Consider the following 19,629-nt stretch of genomic DNA (forward strand, 5'->3'; position numbering starts at 1 on the left):
GAGCGAGGAACGCGGGTCACGAGACGCCCGGCGAGCTTTTGGCACGGCCGGGGAGGGATGCTTGGGAAGCAAGCCACCGTAGCCAGCGGTGCTGGGCAGCTTGCCCTCGCCTCTCCCAACATCCAGCTCCGAGGTGGTTTTGTTCCCCATTTTTTGGGACAACCTCATGCTGGAGACTGTGAGCAGGGATGATGAACCTGGAATTTCCAGCTTTGCTGGAATTTGCAGAGCTCTTCCGTTTGTTTTTTAGCCATTTTGGACACAAGGAATGAGTTGCCTCCTCTTGGAGGACAGGGATGTAACAGCTCAATGCTGCTGGGAAAAAAGAGAGAAACAAAAGGGGAGGAGAAGCAGCGAGGAGGGGAAGAAGCTCACGTGGCTTCTCCAGTCACCAGCCAGCGCCTCCGGCACAAGAGCTGCCTCCGGATCCCTCCCGTTCCTGACGCAGGGGACACACCAGTCCCTTGGCCGGTGCCAGGCTGGAGGCAAACTCCCTCTTGTGTTTTATGCTGGTTGCCTGGCATGGATTCCCGTGCCTGAGACCGGTCTCCTTCCCTCTCTTGCTCTTTGTCCCTGGTCCCCAGCACCATCTCAGTGTTTGCTTTGATTTTTTTTCAGCTCAGGCCACTTGTCACAAGAGAGAGGACTCCCTGTGAGGACACCCAGGACTGTGCTCGCAGCTTTGCTCGTGCCAAGGATGCTCTGCCCACTGCTGGCCCTGGGAGCGCTGGCGCTCAGCCTGGCAGGTGAGTGGGGCTGGAGGGGGGTTTGGGGTGTCAGCACCCCCAAGGACATGTCCTGAATGCCACCTTCATCCTGACCAGGCTGCCTTTGACCTGTGGTTCCTCGTGGCAGCGCCCACAAAGGGTTTCTCTTGGTTTCATGGTCCTCCAGCTGCCCCAAGCACCACCCCTTGGGTACCACCACCTCCTGTGAGCTACCGCTAAATGGCGAAGCCACGCGAGGACTAAATCCTGAAATTTTCTGACTTAACCCTGGTCTGTCTCCACGTGTGGCAGCTCCTAGGCCCCCCAGTTTGCAGCACCTCAACCTGGGAGAAATGTTGGGACTGCATCCTTTTGGGATGCTCAGCAGCGATTCTGGCCAGGCTGGGTAACGTTCCAAAAACCCGCTAGCATTTATTATTAGCCGGAGGGAGACGTGACACTCTCGAGTGTGCCAAGAGGCAGGCAGGCTGCCCGAGCGCTCTTCTCATGCCTGTCTGCCCGTCTGTGGCCCCTGGCAGGTCTTCTCCAACCCCATCTCCTTCCTGCAACTCCTCATCCTCCTGCTTAAAATTTAACATCTCGTTGCTGCCCTCGTCCCCAGGAAGGGATTTGCTGCGGGTAACGGCTTTGCTGTGTTTTTCAACAGTATTGAGGTTGGAATATAAAGCAAATCTACCTCTCTTGGTCTGAAGCGAGATTTTTTTCCCATTTTCCTCCCCATTTTGGCATTGGGGGGAATCGGGGAATGAAGCGCTGGATCTGCTTTGGGTGACATCGCCACTCGCTGCCAACGGGCACCCCAGGACTAGCACCAAGGGTGACATCGCTCCTGACGCAGGGTTGACATCATGCCGTGGCTCGGGGACATGGTTGGCATCTTGCCATGGCGCTGGGACAAGGTTGACATCGGGTGGTGGCATGCCAGTTGGCATCGCGCTGGAGCACTGGTGCCATCTAGTGCTTGCCAGCCGTGCCACAGCGCTGCCCGGACCTCGCTGATCCTGGGGACACCAGACTGTGTCCCCACCACCGTCACCCACTGTCCTACTCTCCACCAGATTGCGTGTCCTGGTGGGGTGCCGGTTTGGGTGCCTGTGGCTGCAGAGATGTCCCAAGTTTGGTGCTGGATGTGGGGCTGTCTCCCTGTTGGTGCTAGAGCCAGTGATGGGGATGCTCCTGAGATGCCACCAGCCCATAGTTCCCTCCCACAGGCATCCCTCGATTTGGATGTCACCTGGATAGAGAATTCCAGAGGTGCTTCTACAGGGTCTCACCAACCCATGCTTTTGCCCTTGCCACCCTCCCACAGGTGCCATGGAGATCCAGGTCCCGGATGAGCCCGTGGTGGCTCTTTTTGGCCGAGATGCCACCTTGCACTGCTCCTTCTCCCCTGAGGCCAACTTCAGCCTCGATGACCTGAGCCTCATCTGGCAACTGACGGACACCAAGCGCTTGGTCCACAGCTTCTCCGGTGGCCAGGACCAGTTGGCAGACCAGGGTGGGGGCTACGCCAACCGCACAGCTCTCTTCTACGACCAGTTGGCCCAGGGCAATGTCTCGCTGCTTCTTCGGCGTGTGGAGATCTCGGATGAAGGCAGCTTCACTTGCTTTGTCCGGGTCCGGGACTACAGCAGCGCAGCCGTGACGTTGCAGGTGGCAGGTGAGAGATGGAGAGTTGGGGTTTCCCATGTGTCTCCCCCAAAGAGAAGGGTTCTCCATCATGGTTTGGTCCTCCATGGAGCCTCTTTCTCTCTCCACCTTTGTTGTAGTCTCCCCATGAAGTCAGTTCTCTGTTAGAGACTGACCAGCTGCGTCTCCCCAAAATATTGCTGGTGAGGGGTGCAGTCCCTTCCCTACTGTGATGGAGAGGTTCTCAGTTGAGAAGCTACCTGAAAGTGTGGCCATAAATGAACCAAAGCTGGGGAGGCTTCAGCTGGTTGGTCTCATCAGCTGCAAAAGTCTGTTCTGCGGCTTACTCAACCTCATTGGGTTGCTCCAGATTGTGATCCTTTGGTCTTCTCCATCGTGTCATGCTGGTTGTCCTCTCGCTTTTGCAGCTCCTTACTCCAAACCCAACATGAACCTGGAGCCCAACAAGGACTTGAAGCCAGGAGATCTGGCGGCCGTGACTTGCCACGCTTCCCGCGGCTACCCCGAGGCCAGTGTCCTTTGGCAAGACAGCCGAGGCAGTAACATCACGGAAAATGTCACCACATCCCAGGTGGCCAATGAGGAAGGTCTCTTTGATGTGCACAGCGTCCTCCAGGTGCTGGTGGAGCCCAGCAGCACCTATTCCTGCCTGGTGCGAAACCCAGTGCTGCAACAGGAGACCCAAGCTTCTGTCACCATCACGGGTGAGCCAAAATGGGGGGAAGGAAGGGAAGGGCTCTGTCTCAAGAAGGTGACCGTGGTGACATCGGGATCCCTACCGTGGCTCAGGGCCACGCTGGGAGTTGCTGCCCACTCTACCTCTTTCCTTGTGGAACTCCAAGGGTGACTTGTCCTCTCTGTTACCCCACACCAGGGTCACAGAACTAACTCTTAGGCTCTAGCTTTACCAGTTGTCTCATCCCAGCCTAAAACCAGCCCAGAAGCCAGCACAGGGCACGGTCGTTGTCTTCTCCTTAGTGTGTGGCTGTGGGATGCTCTGAATTTGGGATTCTCCATCCCAGCTGCGCCAATCCTCCTTCAGAAATAAAGGCTGAAGGAGTTCATCGAGCACATTCAGCCTCGCTGCTTCGCTCCGAGCTCCTTCTGCTGCCCTCCCGGAGCTCTCTATAACCTTGTGCACTCCCCGCTAGCATTAATTAGGGTTTAATTACCCTTGGTATGGCGCTTGCTGGGTTGGGAAGGTGAGTCCCTGGTGGAGCGTAAACTTTGTGGCTGGATGCATCAAATTATTGCAGGAAAAGTCCCGTGGATGCAGCTGGTTGGGAGCAGAGGGGTGGATTTGGCGTGGGCTCCCAAGCGTGCGAGCAAATGGTCAGCCTTGGGGTGATGGTGGTGGAAGATCAGGATTTGGTGCAAGATGTATTTGAAGAAGGAGCAATATTATAGGGAGAAAAAAATCAGATTTCCAGTGCTCCAGGAGATCTCCCCAAGTCCTGGTGGTCCCTGCCTGGCCATCCCAGAGCTGGGGGAAGGTGTCCTCATCCTTCCCAGCCCCATGGCACGAGACAAGAGGGGACAGGAAGCGCGTGCAGCATAATTTGAATTTCTTAGTGTGATTATTTAAAGGTTAACCAAGTATTTTAGGGAGTGACTCAGCCTGCTGCTTCCCCAACCAGATCCAGACCTGCTGGGGTGGTCCGTGTGCCACTGACACCCTCCTTGGGGATGTGTCCCTGCCCTGGCGGGGTCCCCGATGCCACGCACGCATGCCCTTGGCTGGGCAGCGATGCTCACCGCGGTGGTATTTCTCTTCCCCCCCACCCTCAAGGCCAACATCTCGCCTTTCCGGCCGTGGCTCTCTGGGTGACAGTGGGACTTGCCATCTGCGTCGTGGGGCTGCTCGCCGTCCTGGCGTATGTGTGCCAGAAAAAAATCCGCCAGAGCTGTGAGGAAGAGGAGGAAAACGCAGGTAATGGGGCGGTTACACCCCTGAAAAAGGGATGGGGTTTGCAGGAGGGGATGGATGGAGGGAGGGAGGGAGGGAGGAAGGGAATTGGGAAAAATTTTAACCAGCACGGCTGTGCCTTGGTGGTGACATCTTTTAAAGGCTGAAGGGATGCTCGGAGCTGCTGGGGTTGGCGGGCAGCAGCAGATCTGTACTTGCGAGCCCATGCTCCGAGCATCCTCTGCATCTCCAGTACCCACAGCCAGGCATGCACGGAGCATCGCCTCCAAGAAGCTGCCTCCAGCACTTGCCACTGTGAAAATGCCAAGCGCCTTGTCACGTGGAAATAGCTTAAGAGAGATGCTCCATGCTCTTGTTTTCTGCATCCTTCTGCTTTTTTTTTTTTTTTTCATTATGGAGAGGTGTTTGCACAAAAAGAGAGGCTTTGTTGCTTTAAAACAAGCTGCTGTGCTCTGAAAATGGCTGCAGAAGCAGCTTTGTTGGCGTTCCCCGTTTGTTTTCTCTCTCGTTCGCTCTGCCAAAGCCTTTCCCTGCCAGCATCGTGCTGCAGGGCTGGCCCCGCAGCCTCCCTCCCCGGGGGCTCCCCGTTTCGCTCCTCCTCGCTCTTCCCTGGGGAGGATGATGCCACCGGTAAGAATGATGCCACCGTGATGCCGGGCTGTCAGCTGTCCCCAGTGGTGGGGACCAGGAGGGTTTTCCCTTGGCAGATCCCAGGGAATCATCTGCAGGATGTATAAAAAAAAATTTTAAAAAAATTTTTTTTTTCTTCTTCTGTAACAGAATATTTTCTCCTCAATCAGGAGATTTGCTGTGCCGTGGCCCTGGGCCAGCTGACCTCAGTCCTTTAGCGTCAGGACACAGCTCCCAACCCGTGATGTTTTGCACCGACCTTAGAAATAACCTTTTTTTGTGACTCTTGGTCAGCCAGAAACCAGGCAGGGACCTTGCCTGTGAGCCTGGCAGCTGGGGGAGGCAAGAGCAGCAATTTTTTCTGGTTTTTCTCGCCAGGTACCCGTCACCCCCTCCCCAAGCATCACCAGCAGCACCTGGTCCCGAGCAGAGCCTGGGATGTGTGGTGATGGTGGGTGGCTCCGAGCAGCCGGGAACAGTGACAATCCAAGGGACAGCCACCAAACCCAGCTGCCTGGAAAAGTGGGGTTTGAGGGGGGCACTGGGATGAAGCTCACATGCTCTGGCTTGTTCTTTTGCAGGGACAGAGGAGCAGGATGAGGAGGGGGAAGAACCCAAGACAGGTGGGTGCATGATGCTGGTGGGTTTTATACGTGAGTACGTGATAGCCTGTCCTCGTGCCACTGTCCCCTATGCCAGCAAACCCCCCGTTGATGCTCAGCCCCCCCTGTGCTGGCAGCTCTGTGATAAGCCGCGCTATCTTTTAATACAAAAAGCCACTCACAGTGCTCTGCTGTCATCAAATGGGTTAATTATATCCCCGGTGATTGCTTTTGTCTGCTGGTGCAGGAGCTGGTGCCGGCTCCCTTCCTGCTGGGGAGATTCAGGGACCGGGGTGTTGGTTTGTGATGGATATTGGGGGGGTGCAATTGTTGGGGTGGGTTCCCCAAAATGGGGCTCTTGGCTCGTTCCTCCAGGGAGGTGTTTCCTTGCAAGCCCCTGGTCCCGCATGGCGGGCTCTGACCACGTGCTGTTTTGCTTTTCGCAGCCCTGCAGCTGCTGAAGAGCGCGGAGAGCAAAGACGGTGAGTGCGTCCATCCCTCCGTCGGCGCAGGATCATGAGCTGGCTCCTGGTGACGGTTTCTCTGATGCTCAGATCTCAGTGGACAGCATCTGTTGCATCCCCATCATCCATCTTTGGGCTTTGTTGTTTTTTGTTTTTTTCCTGTTTTCAGTTTTTTTCTTCCCCCACCAGTTTTCAGTCGTATTTTCCCAGATCAGTTATTTCCCAGCACCTGGTTGGGCTGCGCTTGCTCTGGCCACCACTTGTATCTCCCAGAAATGACGGAGCGATGTGACCGGTGGCTCTGATTCAGCCTGCTGTTGAATTTCTGGTGGAAATTCAGGAAAACTGGGAGTCCCAGCTGCTGTTTCTACCTTTTCAGTATCTTCTCCCAACCTCCTGCCTTGATGCTGCTAACAGCCCGGTGATGGGCTCCAGCCTGGTCAGCCCCACTCTTCCCCACCCCATCCTCCTCCCAAGATCTCAATCTTTTAATTTCTTTCCTTTCTTATTAAAGACAGAGGCTTGGCCTCTGCTGCTGGTGAATTGCTGCTAATTTAACCCTCCTTTCCTCTTTTATTAACAGCCCTGTTTTTTATCTAATGCCATTTTCTCCCCGACACTGATACCTTTATGAAAAGCCTTTTCTCGCCTTTCACACCTTTACTGAAGCATCAGCTGACTCCGCTTTTCCTCTTTAACTCATTAATTTGGATTATTAGTATTTTTCTAATTTTTATTGATTCTTTTTTTTTTTCCTCCCCAGATAACGAGGAAGAAATTGATTGATGGGAGCTGGGACACCCCCAAGTAGCACCCTGTGCCCTGGACCAGCCGAGATGTCCCTGATGGGGACAACCTCCAGGTCCCCTGGGAAGGACACAGACCTGCTACCACCCCTCGTCCCCCTGTCACCCTCCTCCTGCCCCGGTCACATCCTCGGGGCACCCTGGGGCTGGAGAGCGGCTGCGGCTCCATTCCCGGAGAGCCCCAGAGCCTGGAGCATCCTTCCTGGGGACGGCGTGTGCGTGTGTCCTTGTCTGTCCGTCCATCCCTGTGCTGGGCTGAGAGCAACCGAGGTCAACTGTGTCCCCCCCCAGCACCCTCTGTGCCTGCTGCTGCATCGCCGTAACTGTGCCAGCCACCTTCCACGTGCCTTCCAGGGCAAATTTTGGTGCCTTTTCCAAGCCCAGAGGCCTTGAGAGGAGTGATGGGCTCAGCGAGGTGCCTGGGAGCGACCGATGGAGCCCCAGAGGCTCCGGGAAGATGGATGGGACATATGGGAGCGAGGCAGGGGAGGACAGAGCTGGTCCAGGGACATATAGGGACAGTTATTTTTTCACGTTGTACCGCTGTGGTTCCCACTGGACTTTTTATTTTTGCCTTGAATGCAACATCCCATCGGGGTGGTTTTCCCCTGCCTTGAATTAACCCCAAAAAGGGTGGGGGGGGGGGAAAAAAAGGCAGTGGTTGGGGGGGACCTGCCGGCCAGGTGAAGCTCTCCCTGTCCTCCCCATGGTGACAAAGGTGATGCTTTGGGGGCTAAAATGCTGGTGGGGACAAACCTGGCCAGTGTGGGGTTGAGCTATCCTGTTTCCCATGGGTTCGGGGGTGTTTGCCCCCAGGTGTGTCCTGGGGGTCCTCTCTCCACTGCTGGGGTGACCAGGGTGGCGTGGCCCTGGTCCCGCTCCGGTGGGTGGGGAAGTCCCCGCCGCGCCCCTCGCTGACTCTTCTGCTGGTTTTTGGCATTATTTAAAATCAGAATCTGAAGGGGGGAGTTTTGTGCCTTGACAAATAAATTCGGGGGTTGGTTTGGACAATGCTTTCCGGGCTCGGCGGGGTCTCCGGGATGCAGCTTTGGCTGCAATTAGTTTAAATATTGAAATTCCTAGACTGAAACCTTTCTAGCCTAGCCTTCTCTGTCCCTCGGTCTCCTGTTGCCACCACAGCATCTTGCACTGTGCCACCCTCAACCACTCCAGCGATGGAGGGATGCCTGCCCTCATCCCTCCTCTTTGTTTTCCTGCCTCCAGCAGCCAAACGAAGAGCAAAGGGACATTGTCATCCTTCTGGGATCACTCCAAAATTCAGGCTCATTTATCCCATCTGATGGGGACCGGTGAGGAAAGGACCTTCCAAAATCACCGGTGGAGGATTATTTTTAGCCGTCCTTCCCTGGGCGCGAAGCCAGGCTCTGCATTTCAATAGAAAAATGTTTCTAGAGGGGAGACAAGGGACAACGTGCTGGTATCAAACCCGGATTAGGGAGGGGATGGATGATGATTTCATTGAAGGGCTTTGATCTATGACCTGAATTAAACTCCAGCGCAATTTTTAACGAGGTGCTGGGAGGTACCATTAATATTATTTAGCGCCCAGACGCTGGGCTGGGGGAATGAAGTCATTAACTGTCCACAGCTCCTTGGTGGGTGGCAGGATGAGTTGTCCCCACGTCCAGGACATCTTTAAAGGTCCTGAGATGGTGGCAGCATCTCTGGGGATGTCACTTCCAGCTGGGAGCTTTCTGGGGCATTTCTTTGGGCAAATGTGAGGGATTTTTGGCAAAATGCAGCCAGGGAAGGGAGATCTTGAGGGTGACGAGCAGAAAAAATAATATTTAAGTTGTGGCAGCCCAGGAAAAATATTACTTCTTGATGAGCCATCCTGAACTATGAGCTTCTGCTCAGGGCTTGAGCTGTTGCCGCTGTCCTCAGTGTGCTTTGGCGTGGGATAAAGCACCCCAGGAGGGGCTTAGTTGTCCCCCCTGTCCCCAAGTGCCATCCTGCTTTTGGGGACATCCAGGTCATGGTTCTTTTTGGGGGAGGAAGCCATGCATCCTTTTCTTCAAGGTCTCCTTGATCTAACGTGGTTTTTTGGGGTCCTGTGGATGAGACCCAGATGGGGACAAGGCTGGTTGGCCGTGATGCTATGGCTCTACAAGGTTTTTCCCTTCCCCAAAAGCCCAATGTCCTTCTCCACCCACTCCTGGATAACAGCGGGACGTGGGCTGGATGGTGGGGGAGGGGATGGGTTGGAGCCCCTGTGGTGTTGCTGCCTATCCCTGTTGTCCCCTTGTCCTGCTCCCGGCTGGGGCTGTGTCACTGCAGGCATCAGGGATGCTCGGGAAACCCAGAACTGATGCCAGGCCAGACCCAAATTCAGCTGGAAAGCTCAGAGCAGCCTGAGCTGAGCTGCTTGCTGATTTTAAGGCCACTGGAAATGTCACGTCTGACTTTCCTGGGGAAAGCAGAGCCCAGGAATTAGCTCTGGGGCTGGATCTTCCTGCGGCTGGGCTGATGAAGGTGAGGAGCAAAGCCCTGAACCTGGGGAGAAGCTCATCTTGGGGAGAGGGAATTTAAAAAATCACTTTCTACCTCTGCTTGTAGCTTTTCCTGGGAAGCAACATCAAAAAAAAAAAAAAAAAAGATTTAAATCGGTCTAAAAATCCAAGATTTGTTGTGTGTGACCAGTTTTTATTTCATTTCCCCTTTGTTTCCTCCCAGTGCAACAACTGGGATGGAGAAACCACCCAGCTCTGCACCAGCTCTGCTCAGGGAATTTGCTTTCCAAAAGCCAATGCAAAGCGCTGGCACACTCAAAAGCTCCTTTTTGGCAAAAGAAAAAGCCTTGAAAAACTCTGCACTTGTGCCATCAGTCCTAGTACCCAGATCCTTTTGATGGGAGATGAAGAATGACGTGGTGTTCCCAAGGGAATCACGTGGAGTTGGCACTTTCAGAGACAATTTCTCCCTCCCAGGACCCATTTTTTGGAGCCTGATCCCAAGCGGGTTGTTCCCTGCAGCCGCAATGCATTGGTCCCGCTAAGTCAGAGTTGACGGAGGGGTTGACAGAGGTTTTAATTACAGATCTGGCTATCCGGCGTGATTTATCCCGGGTAACTCGAGCAATTTATCCATCAGCAGTTATATGAGATCTGGAGCAGAAAGGAAGCGCAGAGAGTATTTATTGCGATGACTCAGAAGTCGTTTAAGAGAGAGATTTGAAACGAAACAGTGATATTGCTGAAAAAAACCTCTACCTGCCATTAAGAAGTTGTCTCCAGCCAGGAAAATTAATGAGCAATAGAATTTTCAAACTCCAATTCCCCTCTTATCCAGCCTGGATAACTGTGCCGTGGGGACGGGGGAATTGGGGTGATGGTTCGATGCCATTTGACGATCAGGTGGCATTTCAATGTCATTTTATGATCATTACTCACGGTGGGTGAGACAATCCCCCCTGGCAATGCTTTCGCAAGCGGGATCGGAGCCGGCTCGGTGATAGCATCATTTTGTCCGGGCCTAGCAAAGAGAGGTTGCTGTTGCTTAATGAGCCTTAGAGAAGCATGTGGTGTCTCAGGTAAGGAGATGTTGCTTAAATATTGCCAGAGAAATACTCAGTTCCCCTATTCATACAGTATTTAACACTCCAGTGGAAAAGCACCCTGGCAAAGAAACCCTCGGATGAGCCATCTCGAGAAAAAATGCTGACAGTGCGGTTCTTTTCCGTGCTGCCCAACAGAGAAATGATTTTTCTCTTCTCAGAGGTGGTGAAGGCATGTATCAAAATGAAAAACTCCAGAGGAGACCCCTCCCAAAGGGAGGGTGTGATATTGCTTCCTACAGCACAGATCAAAGGCTTCCACCATGGGACTCATCCTGCGGAACCGAAGGCTTCTGAGGAGTGTAGGACGTACGCAACCGTTGGCCTTCCCCTTCTAGCTGGAAGCTCCTGTGAGCCCAGGGAAGGACACAAAGGAGATGTCCCCCAGTGTCCTTCATTCCTGGGGGAAATGTATAGTTTGGGGAATTTGCAGGGACTATTCCTTCAGAGCTATTAAATAGAGATCACGGTTATGGATGTGCCGTGACCTGCGGCATGAGAGCCAGGAGGTGGTGGATGGGGGGGGGAGATTGCTGCCTGTTGATCTCTTTTTTGCACCCAACAAGCTGTTCGTGGCTCCTTGGGTTTCTGGAGGAGCTGCATCTCTCCCTTTAGCGCAGGAGCAAAGGTGTGTGGGGTGTGGGCACCCATCCATGTTGAGCCGGTTCCTCGTGGAGATGGTTTGCAGGAGTTTGGGTGACTCAGCCCATGGACTTGCCGTGTCCTGCTGCTGGGCTGGGTGATGGGGCTATGGGCAGCACGAGCATCTCCTCCCATCCTCCTGGGTGTTCAGCTTCCCCAGGCAAACCCAGCTGCAGGGTAAGAGACAGCAACCTAGCAGAAGGATGAGCTGGGTTTGGAGATGACCAACTGCTTGCTGAATTAATAAAGAGGCCTTGAGCTGCCAGAGAGGTTTTTCTTGTCGTATCATTTATTCATCACTCATGAAAAATAGCAGGGGCAAGGCTGGGACAGGGACATGATGCCAGCAAAGGACAGTGTGCGTGTGTGTGGCATTATTCATACTTCAGGGAGACAACAGCGAATGCCTAATGTATGGGCCAGCAAGCGAAGGGGATCCCCCAGGAATTTCTGTGCACCCCGGTGGTCTTGATGGGCACTTTGCACATCCCTGGAGGGGTTCAAGGCCAGGCTGGATGAGGCTGTGAGCAACCTGGGCTAGTGGGAGGGGTCCCTGCCCATGGCAGGGGGGTTGGAACTCAATGAGCTTTAAGGTCCCTTCCAACCCAAACCATTCTGTGATTCTATCCAGCTCATCGCTGTGGTCTCCCCACCCCAAACCCACCCCACAGATCCTAGCAGACCAGGAGGAGGATGCTTCAGCCACAAACCCCATTTCCCTGATCACCCACGTAAAGCACCGTTAGAAACATGCCATGAATAAATCCACCCAGGCTGAAAATAACCCTGCTGGCTTGTTCAGGCACGCCATTGAAGAGCGGGTGCATGCAGGGCATCACCCCCGTGTCGAGGGGACCCTTCTCACCAGGCTCTGCCACCACAGCAAGCAGCTTTGGGTGACCCCCAACCTCTTCATCCAGCTCAGCGATGTCGAGCCATTAGTCATCCTACTGTACACACGAGCAGCTGTGCCAATTAGCATAATTAACACGCAAGGGCCAATTAATCTCTTGATTATGCCTGCCATTCACTTATCAGCTGCTATTATGGGAAGATCGGCTTTTGTACCTCTGCTTTCTATGCAAATAAGCCGGTTATGATGCCTTCATTACTCGACAGACAATTACCCAGCGCAGATACCCATGAAATCGCGCACGGACAGATTGCCAACACACACGAGCCAGAGCCCAGGTGGATTTTGCAGCTAAAGGTCTCTCCTTCTCTGAACCTCCCACCTCGAGTGGTGCTTCAGGACCTGGGTTTTGGGAAATGTGGGGGACACCAGGGAAGAAACGCTTGACCAAACCCTTGCCACATTGGTGGCCAAAACTGGCTCCATCTCACACAGCAAGAAGCACATAGGCACAGGGACAAGGGACAAGAGCTTATGGCCAGTTGGCCGCTGAGGTGGCAATGGGTGATACCAGCCCAAACAGGCAAGACAGAGGGACATGAGACAAACTGGTCCAAGGTGATTCTCAGGTGTATGCCCAGGGAAGTCACCCTCCATGTCCTAAGAGATGGGATGGTCCCAGCTGGGTCCCGTTGTCCTGAGCTGCTCCTTGCTGGGTGGGGGCCATGCCTGCAGCCTCCAGGTGTGCCCCGTCTGGCCTGGGGCTGCTGGGAGGACTGGTATAAAAGGTTCCTGAGCAGCACTTTCTCCATGAGCTGGTTTTTCCTGGGACCAGGATGAGGTCTGGAGGTAGCTTGGGTGTAGCTCTGTTCTGCTGGGTGCTGGCTGAAGCAGCATCTTACAGCCCCTGGGGCTTTCCTCAGAGAAACTCAGGGGTCTTGAGGATTCGGGGGGATTCAAGAATCCGTGGGGACTCTTCTCGGAGCCGACCCCGTGTGCCTTCCTTCTCCCAGCCCTCTCCTTGGGCATGGGTGGATGTCTCCCAGCTCCAGGCTGCTGCCCCACTGCACCCTGTGGCCGTGCAGTGCCAGGAGGCACAGGTGGTGGTCACGGTGCACAGGGACCTCTTTGGTACAGGACGCCTGGTCAGGGCTGCGGATTTGACCCTGGGCTTGGCTGCCTGCCTGCCCATGGCCCAGAGTGCTGCTGAGAGCACGGTGACCTTCGTGGCTGGGCTGCACGAGTGTGGCAGCACCCTGGGGGGGAGGCGGGATGCTGGGGTGAGGGGCTGCTCCGTCCTTGGTGATGCTGCGTAGGGAATGGACCTTCTCTGGGCTTGTACCAGCACTGGGTGGCTAAATGGGAATTATTCTGGACAGGACAATGTACTGTCATGCTGCCTAATTAGCCTCAGCCCTAGAGGTGACCTGGTAAAGGTGATGTTGATCTTTGGGGTGAGGAGGGACTCAGCTGGTTGTAGCAGAACTATTTTTTTGGAGTACAGATGCCATCCTCAAGTCCTGGATGAGGTGCAGGCTCAACAGCGAGCAAGGCTTGGACTGGTTTTATGACTTGAGTGCAATGGGATGCATGAGCGTATGGGAGAGCTGGGCATAGCTTGAAAGTGCAGTGGCTGTCGGTGGGGAATTAGTGAAGGGGGCTTGCTGACCTCCTTGGTAGGAGAGGGGCTGCTGGGAGCTGGTGTGCCCTAGCTCACTGGAGGGAGGAGGTCTGCAGGCCTACTGTCCCACAGCCTGATGTGGGTGCTTGCTGGAGTGCCAAAGTCCTGGAGAGTGACCTCCTGCAGGGCTGGCGCCTTGTTGGGATGTCAGTGTAAAGCTGCTTAGCATCCTGGATGGGGAAGGTGGAGGACAACCTGTGCCTTTACAGCTGCTGGACCTGTGTGTGCCAGTGCTGGCTACCTGATGGTGCTGAGCTTCTGGCTGGCTTGTTTGTTTTACTGACTTAGCTCTCCTAAATCTTCCTTCCAGCTGACCCCAGACTCCTTGATCTACAAAACAAGCTTGTCCTACAGACCTGCTCCTTCTGGCAACCTGGTCATTGTCAGGAGCAGCCCGGCTGTGGTTCCCATTGAATGTCACTATCCCAGGTGAGACAGTGGGGGCCGGGGCTCTGCTCCTACAGACCTGGGTGATGGTGGTATCTTTAGTAAGACCCATCTTTTCCATCTAGGAAGAGCAATGTGAGCAGCAACGCTGTCCGGCCCACCTGGGCTCCCTTCTACTCCACACTGTCGGCAGAGGAGAGGCTGATGTTCTCCCTGCGCCTCATGAATGGTGGGTGTCCTCTTCCCCTTGGGTCCCTCCTGCCAGCTCTTGGCCATGTGCTGAGAGCCCAAACAGAGCTACGATCTGGCTTAAAGTCCAACCTTGCAGAAGGGATATGTGGGGTTGGGCAAGAGAGGGCTATGTGTTTGTCTCCAAAGTGACCCGTAGCCTTGGATCTCCCTTCAGATGACTGGAGCACTGAGAGGCTCTCCAATGGCTTCCAGCTGGGGGAGAGCCTGCACCTCCAGGCTGATGTGGTTTCTGGGGACCATGTACCTCTGAGGCTCTTTGTGGATGACTGTGTTGCTACCCTGAGTCCAGACAGGAGCTCTTCTCCCCGATACGCCTTGATTGACCTCAGCGGGTAAGGGCTGAGGGGCTGTCTTGGTGGTACTGCTGGAGATGCCTGGCGTGTCCCTGACTTCTGACCCTTGTCCAGGTGCTTGGTGGATGGGAGGGCAGATGACACCACTTCAGCCTTCATCTCGCCGAGGCCCCGGCAGGAAACGCTGCAGTTCATGGTTGATGCATTCAAGTTTGCAGGAGATGACAGAAACCTGGTGAGATGTGGTGCCTACCTCTCCTCCTCCAGTGTGCACGGAAGATGTGCTGTTCTGCATGAAGAAATTCAATTAACCTTGGATGTTGGTTTAATTTTCCTTTCAGATCTACATCACCTGCCACTTGAAGGTCTCCCCAGCTGACCAAGCCCCAAACCCATTGAACAAGGCTTGTTCCTTCAACAAAGCCAGCAGTCTGTGAGTACCTGGTGTGTGTAGGGAGGGGGAGCAGCCTGGAGAAGAGGGCTTACAGGTAATTCTGTTTCAGTTGGGCTCCTGTGGAGGGTACTGGAGACATCTGCAGCTGCTGTGAGACTGGCAACTGTCCATTGTATGGAGGATACTCCCGGAGAATTAACTCTCCAGCCAGATGGCCAGGGAGGCGCTTGAAGAGAGACATCTCTTCCAAGCAAGGTAGGGCTCTGTGTGCCCAAAGTGTGCCCCTGAGGCAGGGTGATCCTCCAGGTTGGGATGGCTGAGATGTTGGGAGAGCTTTAGCAAATGCATCTCCCCTTAAGGAGCAACCTTGCTCTTAATGTCCTTGAGTGAGTAACTGGGCCCTTCTCTTAGGTGGGTCCTCAAGGGCAGCGGAGGCTGAAGTCTTGGTTGGACCACTGTTAATCCTTGATCCAGCTCAGGGATTATGGAGTTCCTCGGGAGGCCTGGCACCAGCAGAGAAGACCCCCAATGGTATGTGTGTTTCAGGTGTTGGCTGAAGGCAACTCCAGGTTGATCCAGTCATGAATACCCTGTGATTTCACACATTGGGATAAGACTTTCTAGTGTAATCACCAAAAGCCAGTCTGGGGGACTTCTTCCCAAAGATGTCTGTAAGATTGCCCACCAACAGATGGTGGGAAGCCACAGAATGTTTAGTAAGTGCATCTTGTCTTTTCCAGGTGCTGCTGAAGGCCTTCCTACACTAGTCCAAGTTGCCCTGCTCACGGCAGCTGCTGTGCTGAGCTTAACTGCTCTTGGACTGTTTCTTGGGTGCAGAAAATGTAGCTGCCCTCCTGGAGCGTCATTGTAACTCCCCAACATGAATAAAGAGAAATGTTTCTGTCCTCCCTTTGTGTCCTTGGTGGGGAGGAGGGACAGCAGTCAGCCTCTGCTGTGGTCTGCTCCAATGGGATGGCAGCCAGGGCTGGGCTCATGGACCATCCTCCAGGTAAGCCACCTCCTGGGATGGCCACAAGCTCTTGGGAAGCCACCAATGAATCAGAATGGTTCATTCATTCAAATGGTGGGACCAAAACCAGGGAGAGCTGTTGCCACCTAAAAGCATCTCCCAAAACAATGTTTGGAGGTGGAAGGTACCTCTCTGCAGGAGGACTTCCCAGATGTCCAGTGCTGCCTCTGGGGCTGTGTTGTGTACTTGGCATGAGTTGCTGTGCCTGCTGGCAAGGACTCCTAGATACTGGCTGCAAATGAGGTCTGGCTCCTATTTTCTGGACAATGAGGGAAGAATTGATGCTGACAGATACTAAATGGATTCCTGACTCCAGAAGTCCTGTTTGCTCCTCTTTAGCAGGGGTGATGCTGGAGGATGTGACAGCAGCAGCTCTGGCTTGGGTTTTGTGGTGTGAGCTGGTGCAGCCTGGGTGAGGATGTGCTGCCTCTTGAAGGACACATCTGCATCTCCAACTCTGGGATTTTTGTGGGTGTTGGGGCTGAGTATGGCATCTGTGGCTGGGAGAACTGGGAAAACCTGGCGTTGGAGCTAGATGAGGGCTGAAAATGAGTGTCGCTTCTAGTTGCGGTGGCCTCTGCTGTGTGGAGAGCAGGGAGCAATGGCTGGATGGGGAGGTGGAACTGGTGACCGTAATTTGAAGAAGGGGACAAACAGGGAAAGCTACTGGTCCACCTACTCTAAACATCTTTTTAAAATATAAAGCAGGGGAAGCCCTTAGCCAATAGGTCTGCCTCAATTATCATCACCTCCCCTCATCACACAGGCTTATCCTACCTCTTGGCTTAGGCTACTGAGGACTCGCAGTGTCTTCTGCCTGGTGGGATTCAAGCTGGGTATGAGCTTTTGGTGTTTTGACTATTAAGGTGGCAAGTTGAGCACCAGTTGTGCTTCTCAGGAGCTTGAGTAACACAAATATTTCTTAAAAGTGGTTTGCTGACCCAGGGACTAGTAGCCACCTCCGTGCCAGCCTCAAGGTTGCTGGATTTTCTTATCTCATTAGCCTATGGCTGGATAACTTGATGATGGCTCTGCATCTGGTGAACCCATCACCTTGGTTTATGTAGTGTGGGACCCTGTGCTCCTGGGTGAGCACAGTGATGGGGTCAGATTCTTTTGAAGCATGAATGTGCCTCGGTTGGTGCTGGTGACCCTTGTGTGCTTGGTAATCCCCAAGCTTGGTGACTCCTTTTGGTTTGAATGACTTTCTGCCTTCTGTTCTTGCTTTCTATATTCTGGGAGAATTCAATGACCTGGTGCTTGCTACAGTCTTTTCTGAGCTGAGGAAACTGCTCTTGGCCCTGGATAAAGAGTAAAACGGGGCCAAGCAGCCAGGCTGGATCAGAGCCATGTTCTCAGCCCTGGTTTTTGGATGTTTGGCCCTTTTGCTTTTGCCTAGGGCCTTCTGAAAACTGCTGCTGTTCAAGGCATTACCTGAATTAGGCAGCTGAAGGCTGGAAAACAGCACTTCTGTCCTGAAAGCTCTTGGGCTGCAATCCCTGAGCCATTAGGCTGTGATCTGGTGATGCTGATTCCCCTAGAACCTACTCCGGCAAAGCCTGAGCACAGGCTTGGGGGGGGTGTGGAGCAGGAACCCCTTCCCCAGGTGGGCTTCGTTGGAAAGCCCAGGGATGATGTGCTTGGGACAAATGTCTCCTGCTTCTGTTCTCAATTAATTAAGGAACTGAGCCAAAATAATCGTGTGGAAAAGGGAGGCAGGCATGTAAGCCATTTTTGGAGGGGGCCGAAATCTTCCCCGATCACCCTGTCAGCCTTCATGTTTTATGCATGAGCTACAGAAGATTCAAACCCCCCCCCCCCCCTTTTTTTTTTTTCCCTGAAGTACAGATAGCAGGAACAATCTTAATTTTTACCTCAACAGGGTGCCAGGGTGCAGTGTGAGGCTGGGCTGGATGTGTGGCCAGGCTGCTGATGGATGGAGACTCGGCTGTGTCCCCTGGGTGGGGACTGGAGGTGGTCCTTTCCAGGCAGTCCCATCTGCATGGTCCTCTTAACCACTCTTCTGCCTTGAGGCTCATCATTAATCTTTAAAGCTGCTTTCTTCCCCCGTCTGAAAAAAATTGGCCACTGAGCAGGACCTGGAGTGCTTGTTTTTTGTGGTCCTATGCTGTGTGGGTTTGGGACCTGTGCTGCTCTGTATGTCACGTCTGTCCTGCAAGTTCCTCCATGGTTGAAAGCCCAGTTCCTTGCTGGACATGTGCTGCCAGCATCACCACCCTTCCCAGGAACCAAGAGGAGCTTTAACAGAACTGCACAGCTTGCCTTATTTTTATTTCTAATGCAAGCTGTGGACTTGGGGCATCCTCTAAGGAGGAAGCTGTGAGTGTAGGACTTCTCCCTTCTAAGGGCTTCAGCATCCAGGCTAGGAAAGGGGGAGGAAATTGGGCTGGGTGTGGTTTTTTTTTTTTGACCAGTAATGGCCTGAAAGTTCTCCTTTGCAACGATGCTCCCCCAGAAATGCTGAGCACAGGGAGTGCTGGAGGAGCCGCTGGGCTGACACCAGCAGTGGGGAGGGATTGCTCCAAGCTCTGCCAAGTGCAGGGCTGCACGTGTTGCTTCTCAGTCCCCTCATTCAATTTAGTTACTGTGGGAAATGCTTTCCTGAATTACCCTTTTAGCTGTGGTGGAGAGAAACCATCAGCAGCCAGCTGGCAGGTAACCTGTGCCCAAACCTGGAGCTGTTTTGCCTTTTGATGCTCTGCATCGCGTGGGGAGGAGAAGAGCCCAGTTTTGGGCTCTGAGCCCCGTTGGATCCCATCCTATTAGCACTAATCCCTCAGCCTGTGCTCAGATCTTCTTTTCAGGCTCATCTTTATCAGGAAAGACTTGAACTGGGGGCTATTGTGTTTGAGGCTGCTGTTTACCCCTGCATCCAAACTGGCTTCGCAGCCCAGGAGGGGCTGAGCATCAGACAACACTGCTGATAACACTTGGCTTCCCCTCTGGTACCCAGCACACGTGGATTTTAATATTGTAATTTAACACAGCTATTAATTCCTAAAAAAATTCTTAATTCCAAACAATCTTTTTTTTTTTCACTCTACTTACCAGGAGAAAACCCCAATAAGAGGGCCAAGGAGGAGATGAGTTTAGAAAATATTGTAATTTAATGCAGCTATTAATTCCTAAAAAAAATTCTTAATTCCAAACAATCTTTTTTTTTTTCACTCTACTTACCAGGAGAAAACCCCAATAAGAGGGCCAAGGAGGAGATGAGTTTAGAAGCTGCTCCCTGACATCCAACCCTGAGCTAAGGCTCCCAAAGCTGGGCTTACTGTAGGTGGATTAAGGAGCTGGGGAGGTGAAGGTGTCTGGTGGAGGATGACAGTGTTTATCTGATTATGGAACCAGGTAGGAATTTAGCCCCTGGATGCTCTGAAGAGCTGGGCTGTGCTCTCAAAGGCAGTGAGACCTCTTCCTGGAGCTATAGTAGGTGACAGTGCTGGTCTGTTTTTTTTCCTGTCTGGTTTAACCCAGAGGAAGAGCATGGCATGTGCTGGTTGGTGATGCCCAGCTCACCCACCCGTGAACCCCAGTCCCATAACTGCTGCTTCTGGACTTTATTGGCATCCATCTCCCTTGCACACATGAGCACCTGAGCAAAGACTTAATGAAAAATCTGTGAGATGCTGGCAGAACAACTAGTTTGTGGGAACTAATGCGAATGAGGATGCATTGTGGTTATTCACGTGTGG

At 53.4% G+C, this 19,629-nt stretch overlaps 2 protein-coding genes across 2 annotated transcripts; both read left to right on the forward strand.

The window, feature by feature from the left end:
• The first annotated feature begins 697 nt into the window (after positions 1-697).
• On the forward strand, positions 698-6,787 carry CD276 (CD276 molecule). The gene is made up of 7 exons (XM_010077280.1): positions 698-746; positions 2,038-2,388; positions 2,786-3,082; positions 4,168-4,308; positions 5,517-5,558; positions 5,984-6,019; positions 6,765-6,787. The coding sequence occupies exons 1-7, from the start codon at positions 698-700 to the stop codon at positions 6,785-6,787; spliced, it is 939 nt and encodes a 312-aa protein (XP_010075582.1).
• A 5,925-nt stretch (positions 6,788-12,712) lies between these two features.
• LOC104464546 (zona pellucida sperm-binding protein 3-like) lies at positions 12,713-15,754 on the forward strand. The gene is made up of 9 exons (XM_010077281.1): positions 12,713-13,133; positions 13,863-13,986; positions 14,070-14,173; positions 14,351-14,528; positions 14,604-14,724; positions 14,831-14,922; positions 14,993-15,138; positions 15,295-15,414; positions 15,624-15,754. The coding sequence occupies exons 1-9, from the start codon at positions 12,713-12,715 to the stop codon at positions 15,752-15,754; spliced, it is 1,437 nt and encodes a 478-aa protein (XP_010075583.1).
• The last annotated feature ends 3,875 nt before the right edge of the window (positions 15,755-19,629 follow it).

Source organism: Pterocles gutturalis, unplaced genomic scaffold (genome assembly GCF_000699245.1).
Source record: "Pterocles gutturalis isolate BGI_N339 unplaced genomic scaffold, ASM69924v1 scaffold33463, whole genome shotgun sequence".
Lineage (NCBI taxonomy): Eukaryota > Metazoa > Chordata > Aves > Pterocliformes > Pteroclidae > Pterocles > Pterocles gutturalis.

Coding starts and splice junctions, on each gene's coding strand:
- CD276 (XM_010077280.1), top strand. CDS start 698: ATGCTCTGCCCACTGCTGGCCCTGGGAGCGCTGGCGCTCAGCCTGGCA. Junction 5,559..5,983: donor GGGGGAAGAACCCAAGACAG/GTGGGTGCATGA, acceptor TGCTTTTCGCAG/CCCTGCAGCTGCTGAAGAGC. Junction 6,020..6,764: donor GAGCGCGGAGAGCAAAGACG/GTGAGTGCGTCC, acceptor TTTCCTCCCCAG/ATAACGAGGAAGAAATTGAT.
- LOC104464546 (XM_010077281.1), top strand. CDS start 12,713: ATGAGGTCTGGAGGTAGCTTGGGTGTAGCTCTGTTCTGCTGGGTGCTG. Junction 14,529..14,603: donor GCCTTGATTGACCTCAGCGG/GTAAGGGCTGAG, acceptor ACCCTTGTCCAG/GTGCTTGGTGGATGGGAGGG. Junction 14,923..14,992: donor TTCAACAAAGCCAGCAGTCT/GTGAGTACCTGG, acceptor ATTCTGTTTCAG/TTGGGCTCCTGTGGAGGGTA.